Below are 12,800 nucleotides of genomic sequence, written 5' to 3' on the forward strand. Positions count from 1 at the left end.
GTGTGTGTGTGTGTGTTTTGTCTATCTTTGACAAAGGGCTTGTTGGACAAAAGCTTATTTTGTGACAGTCTTTTCACTGTGCCTAAATACGGCTCACGATCTCCGCTATATGGTTAGCAGCAACAATCGTTTTAATAATATTGTTAGTACTGTTCCTCTGCCTCCAATGGCTTCTAAAGTAACAAACAAACTGTGACCTTACTTCCTTTCTCGCATAACTTTAAAACAATTACATACATAAAATCTTGCAACAATTGCAACCATGCAATACTTTTATTGTCATATTGGCCACTGTAACATTCACAGCAAAATGAAAAGCTGAAATTATGTAAGGGGCTTAATGAAATAATTGTTTTCCACTGCATATGTTATGCATGAAGGAAAGTTTTGTAGTAGCACGTCAAAAGTCAGAAATGAGGTAACTGATCAAAGTGAAGTAACAATAACAACAGCAACGTATTTATTGAAATATAAAGGAAGAAAGATATGATACTTCACAAAATGAATATGACACTCACAATTGACTTGTTTTTGAGCCCACAAATTAAATGCATACCGAGTGTGTAGAAATGTCATGTACTGCCTAAAACATGTTTATTAAAATATTGGGACAAAAAGTATACTGATGGGTAACTGAATTAGAGGTACTAGCCTTATCCTAACAACAGCAATACTTCAACTAGGTATGCAACTATGGTGCCATTACCCCTTGTGTTTGCAGTCCAAGTGGAAATCACACGAGACTTCTGTACATTTGGTGATGATCAGACACGTGAGAAATTTCCATTCTGATGCTGAGCACTGAGCTCTCAGTTGCCCACCATGAGACAAATTTACTATGAATACACTGACTTGGGTAAAATCACAACCACCAGGGTCAAGTCTTAATGTTAACAGCATCACCTGACAGCAATAGCCCAGTTTAGATTTTAAGAGCAAACAATTCAATGTTCAAAAGCAACAACAATATGTGAAATGATATTCCAAAAAGTGAGATATATTTAATATTAATAGCAACATTATTGTATGGCAAATACTTGTGAATGAGAAAAGAACACACTTTAATCTGTATGTCAACGTTCTTCGTAACACAACAGTATCACAACCTGTTGGTAGATGATGTGCATTTGTCTGTCCACCTACTTAAAATATGTATATCTAAACAGGACATTACTTTAATCACTCTTGAATTACATGAAAGAGATTTAATCACCTCTTCACAAAGTTTCTTCATAGCCCCAAAAGTCAAATGAGTTTCATCATACTGAGCAAATGTAGTATGTGCATGACTGTTCTTCACAAATTGTGGTTGCAATTTAACGGTTGTCTCTTCCAAAACATGTGTTTCACAGACTCCACGACATGATGAATAATAATCATGATAATACATGATAATAGTAAAAGATGGTGCTAGATGCTATAGTGAATGCTTTCTTAACTCATCTGAACATCACTAAATCAAAATCAGAAGAAATATGTTATTCCATTAAAGGATACAGCCCTGAGGTGCATTAGCTTTATAATCCCAGCGCACTCCAGTTATGTCCTTGTAGAGTTGGTATTTGAGCCTGTGAACAAACAAATAATTGCAAGCAAGTGATCTAGGCTAATTACCTCAAGAAAATTTCAGTTACAGTTATTAATTTCCATTTAAGTTATTCTGAGAGAGATACTGTGTGTTAATTGTACGCAGGCTGATTGCAGAGGGTGTTGCAGAGAGTGGAGAAAGCGCACCCATCCCCACATAGATTGTCGCAGGGTAAGAAGCCAAGAGGGGGGAGGGGGTGAGGGGGGGCAGCCTTGCCCATCTCCATTACTTCACACTTTCGCAAAAGCCAAAAGCACGCATAGAGGTAAAGATGACAAATTTTTTTCACAGTCGAAACTGAAATCACCTTATGTATTGACATATTCAATAAAGATCCTAACTGCAATAGTTATATACACTTATACAACAGAAAGAAAATGAATCACTTACATTAGATGTAGTTATACTTATGATTTCATTGATGGCAGATGTGGCCGTATTATGATGATTTCATCGACAGAAATTTCGATGACACCAAGTGCCAATTATTATTTGACTTTATCAGTGCTGAACAGCAGAACCTATTATTCTTCCTCTACTTCTGCCCTTTACTCCAAAATCCTTCTCGACCCTTGGCAGTAACTAACTGGAAAGAACTTTTCTTAAGAGCCCTCAAGTCCCCTGATGTGTTGTGCCCCCAATACGCCTTTCAATATTTTCCTATACCAATTCTATTGTGTTTAGACTGTGATTATAAGGTGTGACTGTATGACACTGTGTCCTTGCTTTCAGCCAAGTCCATAACATACGACTTCTCAGGTGGCTTATTCTCACAAATTATAGTGTACAGCACATCTTTTCTCACACCTTCTCAAAGTTCGTCAAATTCATCTGGCCGTGATAGTGGTCCTCTGTCAATTTTGCGCAGCATGGAACTTACGCTTCCATGACGAACTCATTCTTGGTTCTGACAATTGCAAACTACAAGTCCTCTCGAAACATAGCTGATTATGACATCTGGACATGGGGAAGAAATAAAAACTTTGAGGTTCACCGATGACATTGTAATTCTGTCAGAGACAGCAAAGGACTTGGAAGAGCAGTTGAACGGAATGGATGGTGTCTTGAAGGGAGGATATAAGATGAACATCAACAAAAGCAAAACGAGGGTAATGGAATGTAGTCTAATTAAGTCGGGTGATGCTGAGGGTATTAGATTAGGAAATGAGACACTTAAAGTAGTAAAGGAGTTTTGCTATTTGGGAAGCAAAAGAACTGATGATGGTCGAAGTAGAAAGGATATAAAATGTAGACTGGCAATGGCAAGGAAAGCGTTTCTGAAGAAGAGAAATTTGTTAACATCGAGTATAGATTTAAGTGTCAGGAAGTCATTTCTGAAAGTATTTGTATGGAGTGTAGCCATGTATGGAAGTGAAACATGGATGGTAAATAGTTTGGACAAGAAGAGAATAGAAGCTTTTGAAAAGTGGTGCTACAGAAGAACGCTGAAGATTAGATGGGTAGATCACATAACTAATGAAGAAGTGTTGAATAGGATTGGGGAGAAGAGAAGTTTGTGGCACAACTTGACCAGAAGAAGGGATCGGTTGGTAGGACATGTTCTGAGGCATCAAGGGATCACCAATTTAGTATTGGAGGGCAGCGTGGAGGGTAAAAATCGTAGGAGGAGGCCGAGAGATGAATACATTAAGCAGATTCAGAAGGATGTAGGTTGCAGTAGCTACTGGGAGATGAAGAAGCTTGCACAGGATAGAGTAGCATGGAGAGCTGCATCAAACCAGTCTCGGGACTGAAGACCACAACAACAATACCCTCTTCATCTAATTCACAATTCGTATGCCAGCATTTACCTCACAGTAGATTACCGTCAATCTACAATTCACCACTAAATTACTGTACTACTTTCTCATCTGTCGTCTATTTCACTCTACAAACACATGTCCAACTGTGACCATTGTTCACAAAAAAATCTGAAGATTAACTGCAAAACATATACCTCCCAAACTGACAGCAAATATCTTGACAGATTAATAAAACAACAATATCTTTCTGTGAGAGGTAATACAAATTAACAAGCTGTTTTGAAACTTTATGGCACATTAAAACTGTTCAGGTCCGAGACTCAAACACAGAACTTCTCATTTGCGGGCAATGCTCTAATCGACTGAGCTATTCAGGCAGATCCTCACAGCTCCAATTCAACCAGTATCTCCCACCTACTTCTATTCTTCTGCAGAGCGCAAAATTTTATTTTGGAAATGAAGCGGCCCTCTGAACACACTTGTTCCACATACATTTTAGTTAGGGCAAATAATTTGCAGACTGTCACTGGCGGATGCAATAGATCACGTCTAACGGCGTGTGCCCACTTGCACCTACACACTGATTACTACAGTATTAGTAAGTATCTCCCCCCCCCCCCCTGCTTCTTTAAAGAATTGAATGCCCCAATATTAAATGCCTTCAAACATTTGATTACTTTACAAATGTGTTAATGTGTTGCATATTTGACATTAAGTACGTAAGCGAAAAAAAGTTTAAAAATGGTTTGATATTATGTTTAAAGTCACCAAGTGCTCTCATTATCAAATATTGATTGAGTATAGTGTGAATAATTTGAACTCCACTTTAAGCAAAAGATAGAATTATAATGTAATAAATTAAACAATCTTTAGATGACTGTATTCTCATGACATCATTAGATAGTCAAGATTTTCAATCTACCAGACTTGTATCTTTTGGAGAGCATTTCTCCACAAGCCTCGTTTTTTTCCATCTTCAACCCTATTTATGTAAACATCTGTATGTGTGTTGTAGTTTCAGATCCACTCGAGAATGACTAAACAAAAAAACTGCAAATGCTAGTGGACTAAATAAGGTTCTACAAAGCAATTGGAGTGGCCTTTTCATTAAATAAGACTGAAATTGTTAATCCTTCAGAAATATCCCTCATCAGAGCTAAGCAACCAATAAAAACACACATATATACACGCATCACGATATTATCCTAGTGCTACAGTGTAATCATGATGAGGTGTGTCAGTTTGAGTGGGTGAGAGGCATGAAGGGTAGGAAGGGAAGGAGGGAAGGGCGGCTCTTGGCTGGGAGGGAGGGGGTATAAACAAAAAAAAGATACGAATGTGGCACTGGTAAGCCTGCTTTGGCACAGGGGAAGTTGCTTGTGTCACACAGTGTACTGATTTCGGAGGCAAGGGATAGAACGCGGGAAGATGGAGATTGCAGTGAGACCACAGTGTGAACTGAGAGGCCTTACGACAGGGGTGGATCACTTTACTCTGTTGGGGACTGATGACCATAGATGTTAAGTCCCATTGTGCTCAGGACCATTTGAACCATTTTACTCTGTTGAAAGACATTATCAGGACTCTTAACAAGAGTTTTAATCTTTTGTATGCCCTTGTTGATTGCTCAGTACCTCAGCTATACTGTGAGATTACCGTAACTCATTCCATTACTTTTGCCAATTTCCAACATTATATTAGGCAATTTGGACTTAATCTTCATGTTTACACATTTATTTCCCAACAGTCACCTTCGCAAGGAACACTTTTCTTCCAACAAAAGATCAGTTGGTTGACACTGACATGGTACAGTGTTTGATTTTGTTGACAGCCACAACCACACCTCTGATTGCACCACTTCATCCCTATCAATGTAAAATCCTCGAAGGTGATCTTTAAGCTTTAGAAATAGATGAAAATCAGATAGGGTCAAGTCAGGACTGTACAGAAGATTATCAATGACAGTGAATCCAAGGCTTCAGACTGTTGCAGCATTGTCATACTGAAGGAGGGGATGCTTCATGTGTGGACAAACTCTTCGAATTCGTGCTTTCAGTTTTCTGAGGGTCTGATAGTTGCGTGATATAGTTAAATTACATACCAACACACTACAATTTATAGCCCTCTAGCAGCAGAGATTTGCAACCTGCATCAGCGACTGAGTAATATGCATGGCAGGTAATACATCAACTGATTTTGAGAACAGAACAAAAAATTTTTTGGAGGCATTACTTTTCAACACACTCATACGTATGTATCACTGCTGGTCCTTCATGCTGTGTAAATTATTTTTATTGAATGCTGCTATTCACAGAGTAAACTTCAAATTTACTAAAGTACTGATGTTATGCACTTATACAGAGAGGTATGTTGTGAGTGAATGAGAAAGCCAGAAATGAGCAGTGGACTAGGAACTGACAGCTAGTAGAAGATAGTAAACTAAGATTTAATGGAATGACTCCATAACTGCCAGCAACTGTCGTATTCTTATTTTGTTCTCAGTATGATTACAAAAATGTTGCCGAAAGTTATTTTCAAGTACACTGGATATAAATTATGATACAGATCAAATATGTGATGGCATATATTGCCATGTTGGTGTCTTGCACTGTCTTTTTATATAAATCCGTGTCCTGAACCCAACATTTTGGAGAGTGAAATAGTTTATAGTATTAAGAGTAAATGAAATATTGGTAGCAAATGTGTGGAGAGTTGCAAAACTGACATTTCCTGGCAGATTAAAACTGTGTACCAAACCAAGACTCAAACTCAAGACTGAGGAACTGGTAGACTTTAAGCTGCAAGGACAAGTCACGAGTCATGCTTGGGTAGCTCAGGCAGTACAACACTTGCCTATGAAAGGCTAGGTCCTGAATCTGCGTCTTGGTCCAGCACGCAGTTTTAATCTCGCACAAAAATTCTTATCATCGGACAATTTCCTCTCAGTGCACACTCCACTGCTAGTCGCACAACTTTTTAACAAACATTTAATAAACTATTGCTGATAAGATAAGGTTTTCACATTCAATAGATGCTGCCATTTAACATCTCACACAAGCCATTACTAATAACTCTAGTAACATCAATGTGGCTCTCTCTACACTAGAAGAAGTAATAACCAGTATAAAATTTTGAAATAAAAAATGTCTAGTGGTTATGATAAAATATCAGCAGAGCTAATTAGCGTTCCAAGTTTAGTGACATACTAAGTTATTTGTGTAACTACTTGTCTACCACCAGAAAATTTACTGATTGGATGAGATATGCTTAAGTTTACCATCTGTATAACAAAGGAGATAAAGAAATACCATCAAACTTATGTGCAGTTTAACGTTTGATAGCTGTCTCAAAAATGTAAGAAAAGTTGGTTTCTCAACCACCTAACCAGAAATAATGTATTGTGAAAGTCACAGTCTTGGTTTCTGAAGAGTTCCAACACTGAGAAGGTTATTTACTTAAACAGAAAGGATGTAATTAATTTGTTTGACAATAAATTACAGGTTACTGGTATATTCTGTGATCATACAGTGAGAGATGGCTTTATATTTGGACAGATTCAAATTTGCAGGCAGTAGAAGTAAGAGGGTAAAAACATTTTTTTAATAAAAATGCAATACTGTTCCAGTGTCCATGTCAAGTAAAGAATTATAGTCCTACTGTGACAAAAGTTGATCTACAGGGAACTAAAGTGTTTTTTGGTATAGCTTGAAAGTGTTGTGGGCTGCTTACAGGGCATATTTACAAACATCTAGATACCATTTTGATACAGCTACAAATTTGCAGAGTAATTTCAAGTGTGCATTACATGAACAAATGTAAGCTTTGTTTTTTCATTTTCAATCATATACATGTATACTTCTATCATATGTATAGCAGTTTCAGACCCACTTGAGAATGGCTTAGTAAGAAAGCTGAAAGTGGTTCTGGACTGAATAAAGTTCTACAAAGCAATTGGAGTCGCCTTTTCATTAATTCAACAAACCGTTGTGGATCACACAGAGACACTAATAATTTCAGTCTTATGTGGGTGGTTACTTTACTCATTCAATAATTTGTATCACTGTTCAAGTCTATTACTGTTGTAAAATTATCTGCCACTGTTTGCCATTAATGTAACGGTAGCAACTGTCCGATATTTGTTTCGAAAAACCAAGAGATCTCCTGAAGGATGTAACTGAATTTGAAAGTAAAAATAAAAATAAATAAATAAATAAATAAATAAAGACATACATGACTTAATTCTCAGAGTATATATATATATATATATATAAAAAAAGAGAGTTTAACTTCACCTTGAAAACTTACCGACATAACTGTAAATTGGCAGTGTCCTCAGCCGATGGCTGAAAATTTTTTAACGCTTCTATTTTGTTCTTCAGCATCTCTCTCTTATTTTCAAGTTTGTGATTCTTGTCTTTTAAAAGTTTCTGCAAAGAACAACATTATAGTATTTCTAGATATGTATGATTTAACAACCACTGATTTGACAAACATTATACTGCCACATGACAAACATTATACTGCCACATGACAAACATTATACTGCCACATGACAAACATTATACTGCCACATCATAAACATTATACTGCCACATCATAAACATTATACTGCCACATCATAAACATTATACTGCCACATGAAAAACTTTATACAACCACATGAAAAACATTATATTACCACTTACAAATATGGAAACACTGCCAGAAATGCATCCTTGAACATAAATGCAGATGCCAGCCAAGCATGCTGGTTGTGCTGTTGTATCTGACCCTGAACGGCACCTGTTCAATATCCTAAATATGCTGCAAGAGCCAGTTATGGTCAAAACAGTGTTCTGTGTAGTTGTGACAGCGTTATGCTGGAGTTAAGTGACTTAGGATGTGGGCAGATGTTGGTGCTCGTATGGTGGGTGCTTCCATAAACAAGGTAGCTCAAGTGTTTGCTGACTGAAGAGGCACCATATCAAAGATCTATACCACATACACGTGAAATGGATAAACGTCGTCCACAAGGTTATAATGCATACAAAAATGAGAATTGGTTATTATGGCAGACAATCATTGAAGAGGATTGTGACAAAAAATAAGAGCACGACAGCTGCAAAAGTATGCAGTTTTTTACTTGCAGACCTGTGTAATTTTGGAAGCGGAGAGACTGAAATTCTCCATGTACTAGATTCACCAAAGAACATGAACTAAATATTGATAATATAACAACATGCCATTAAAATGAACAGCCTGAAAGAACTTTTATGCAAATTTTAGTTCTACAACTACATCCATACTCCGCAAGCCACCTGACTGTGTCTGGCGGAGGTTACCTTGAGTGCCTCTATTGGTTCTCCCTTCTATTCCAGTCTCGTATTGTTCGTGGAAAGAAGGATAGTCGGTATGCCTCTGTGTGGGCTCTAATCTCTCTGATTTTATCCTCACGGTCTCTTCACGAGATATACGTAGGAGGGAGCAATATACTGCTTGACTCCTCGGTGAAGGTATGTTCTCGAAACTTCAACAAAAGCCCGTACCGAGCTACTGAGCGTCACTCCTGCAGAGTCTTCCACTGGAGTTTATCCATCATCTCCATAACACTTTCGCGATTACTAAATGATCCTGTAATGAAGCGCGCTGCTCTCCGTTGGATCTTCTCTATATCTTCTATCAACCCTATCTGGTATGGATCCCACACTGGTGAACAGTATTCAAACAGAGGGCGAACAAGTGTACTGTAACCTACTTCCTTTGTTTTCGGATTGCATTTCCTTAGGATCCTTCCAATGAATCTCAGTCTGGCATCTGCTTTACCAGCGATTAATTTTATATGGTCATTCCATTTTAAATCACTCCTAATGCGTACTCCCAGATAATTTATGGAATTAACTGCTTCCAGTTGCTGACCTATGTTGTAGCTAAATGATAAGGGATCTTTCCTATGTATTCACAGAACATTACACTTGTCTACATTGAGATTCAATTGCCATTCCTTGCACCATGCGTCAATTCGCTGCAGATCCTCCCTGCATTTCAGTACAATTTTCCAATGTTACAACCTCTCAATATACCACAGCATCATCCGCAAAAAGCCTCAGTGAACTTTTGATGTCATCTACAAGGTCATTTATGTATATTGTGAATAGCAACGGTCCTACGACACTCCCCTGCGGCACACCTGAAATCACTCTTACTTCGGAAGACTTCTCTCCATTGAGAATGACATTCTGCGTTCTGTTATCTAGCAACTCTTCAATCCAACACACAATTGGTCTGATAGTCCATATGCTCTTACTTTGTTCATTAAACGACTGTGGGGAACTGTATCGAACGCCTTGCAGAAGTCAAGAAACACGGCATCTACCTGGGAACCCGAGTCTATGGCCCTCTGAGTCTCATGGACGAATAGTGCGAGCTGGGTTTCACACGATCGTCTTTTTCGAAAACCATGCTGATTCCTACAGAGGAAATTTCTAGTCTCCAGAAAAGTCATTATACTCTAACATAATATGTGTTCCAAAATTCTACAACTGATAGACGTTAGAAATATAGGTCTATAGTACTGCACATCTGTTCGACGTCCCTTCTTGAAAACGGGGATGACCTGTGCCCTTTTCCAATTCTTTGGAACGCTACGCTCTTCTAGAGACCTACGGTACACTGCTGCAAGAAGGGAGGCAAGTTCCTTCATTTACTCTGTGTAAAATCAAACTGTATCCCATCAGGTCCAGCGGCCTTTCCTCTTTAGAGCGATTTTAATTGTTTCTCTATCCCTCTGTCGTCTATTTCGATATCTACCATTTTATCATCTATGTGACAATCTAGAGAAGGAAGTACAGTGCAGTCTTCCTCTGCACTTATGTTACCTGTAAAAAGAGAAATGTAAAGAAATTTTAAAACCTGTGTACAGCAGATCAGTACATGTCATACCCTGTTCTAGCCAAATTTGCGACTTCCCCTGAAGAAATGATTTCCACGAACCTCCTCAACATACCGTGAGATTCCTGCAGGTGATGCTATGCCAGCCTACAGCACCATCACCATATTAAATAACTTATCACTTGAAGTCTTTAAAAGAGTAAAATATTTCAGGTGTTCTAGAAGCAAAATTAAGTCAACTTTCTTTCAATCTCTGAGCTTCATCTTCAGAGAGAGCCTCTACAAAAATCTTTAATGGGGAAAGTCTTGTCACATCTGTGTAGACACGAGAGCAGTCAATGAGTCCACAACACTGAAACCCTATCCCTTATTAACGATCAATGACACTCTGGATAAGCTCGGCAAAAGCAAATTATTCACCAGCTTAGGTAAGCAATCTGGTTACCGTCAGCTAACAAAAGCTATGAAATATTGGTAGCTAACAGCCTTTGTTGTGCCCTTCGGGGACTATGAATACGTAAGGATGTCCTTTGGCCTCCAAAATGCTCATGTCGTGTTTCAATGATTTACTTTTACAAGGTTAAACCCGACAATGTGTCTAGTGTAGTACCTGGTGACGTAATAGTCTTTTTGAGTACAATGACAGAGCATGCAGTGTGACTAAGAAACTTCCTAACCTGTATAAGTACTGGTAATCTAAATTTGATTTCAAAAAATGGTAGTCTCACAATTGCAAGCGTGCTGTCTAGGGAACATAACTGAGTCAGATGGTATACAACTAGACCCACAGTTAACATACACAGCAAATGATTTTCCAGCACTGAAAAATGTTAAAAAACTGCAATTGTTTCTTGGTGTAGCCTATTACCACTGAAATTTCATGGAGAACTACACAGTCACCATGAAAAATGTCACAAAATTACTAGTGAAGAGAACTCCTTTTGTCTGGGCAGCAAAGTTGGAGAGTGTAATTTTAAAATTAAAAAAATTCTTACAAATTTGCCTCTCTTGGCAAATCCAAATTTTGAGCAAATTTTCATTTTGTCGTATGATGCTAGTAACTTTGCTTCATGTTGCGTATGGAGGTAAATACAAGACAGCGAAAAAAAAAATTCATTATGCATTAGGTTCTCTGAATCGAATTGAGTAAAGGAACTTCTGACACTTGTTTTGGCAGTCATTACTTGAAGTATAACCTATATGGGCACCAACTGGTTGATTGGTTGGTTGACTGGCTGGCTGGAGGATTAAAGTGACCAAACTGCAAGATCATCAGTCCCCTTATCCTCGACAGATGGGTCTCTATGCTGTAGATCATACATAGTCTACCACACAAAACCCGAGGGAAGAAAAGCCCGATGTCCACGAAACATCAACGAAGGCGAGATACGGGACAAAAGAAAGAAAGGGAGAGACAGGAAAGAGGCAGGCAAGATGTCCCACCTAAGAAGCAGCTGGAAGCCCCAAAAGCAGATTGTAATGAGGGAATGTACAGCTCCCAACACCCACTACTTACCACATGTACCCCACTAAACAATTGCTTAGGAAATACTAAGAACACAAACAGGGCAAGAGAAGTGCAGAGACACAAAAGAGAAACAAGTCTAACAGACCATGCGAGAAGGGGGGAAGAACAGTAAATGAGCAGGTAGGGTGAGGACCGGACCGGTCAAGAGTTCGAGTCTCGGTCCGACACACAGTTTTTATCTGCCAGGAAGTTTCATATCAGCGCACACTCCACTGCAGAGTAAAAATTTCATTCTGGGAACATCCCCCAGGCTGTGGCAAAGCCATGTCTCCGCAATATTTTTTCTACCAGGAGTGCTGGTTCTGCAAGTTTTGCAGGGGAGCTTCTGTGAAGTTTGGAAGGTAGGAGACGAAGTACTGACAGAAGTGAAGCTGTGAGGACGGGGCGAGAGTATTGCTTGGGTGGCTCAGTTGGTGGAGCACTTGCCCACTGTTGTGTACATAGTTCTGCGTAGTCAGCACGCACACAACTTTCCCACTAGAGTGCGCCCCGCTAAGCACAACAGCGCAGGCGCAGAGCTCGTCCGTCTCCGCACTACGAGATGGCGCTGTCTTAGAGACGGACCAAATTCTGCTTCCGCTGATCCACGTGTTAATATGTAACGCAGCCAATGAGATTGCTGCTAATGTAGAATCTTTTCTCCTCGCAGATCACACTCGCACAGTAATACATGAACGCTCGAGGTATTATAACAGTGACCAGTCTGCACCAGTCTATAGTCAAGTTTCAGTCTGCGCCTAATGAGATTACCATATTCCTGTACATAGCCATGAAGGTAAATGAGTAGACACTTTGTCAAGTATCAGAGATATGTGAGAATAAGATTAACGTACCATGACCAAAGGAACTTCAGATTGTCAATTGTAAACAGCATCCAGAATCAAGTTACGTAATGTCTATGCTTTTTATTATTTTAATAAATGTGTGTGAAAATTAATCAAGTTCTGTTTAAAGTTGGTCACCGTTAATCTGCTACTCTAAGCGTGCAAGTGGCATTTCTATTGTCTGACCTAACGGCAGAAGATAAACACGCCACGATAAGACCACGAGACAT

General features: G+C 38.9%; 1 protein-coding gene across 1 annotated transcript in view; it reads right to left on the reverse strand.

The window, feature by feature from the left end:
* The window catches only part of LOC124552500, a 65,027-nt gene that overhangs the window by 18,364 nt on the left and 33,863 nt on the right, over window positions 1–12,800 (reverse strand). Inside the window, exons 4-5 of the mRNA XM_047126784.1 lie at window positions 7,657–7,778; window positions 1,498–1,568 (exon numbers count right to left, since the gene is read on the reverse strand). Of these exons, the coding sequence (XP_046982740.1) occupies window positions 1,498–1,568; window positions 7,657–7,778 (193 nt within the window). The remainder of the gene's footprint in view (window positions 1–1,497; window positions 1,569–7,656; window positions 7,779–12,800) is intronic.

The sequence above is a fragment of the Schistocerca americana genome, chromosome 10, assembly GCF_021461395.2.
Source record: "Schistocerca americana isolate TAMUIC-IGC-003095 chromosome 10, iqSchAmer2.1, whole genome shotgun sequence".
In the NCBI taxonomy this organism is placed as follows: domain Eukaryota; kingdom Metazoa; phylum Arthropoda; class Insecta; order Orthoptera; family Acrididae; genus Schistocerca; species Schistocerca americana.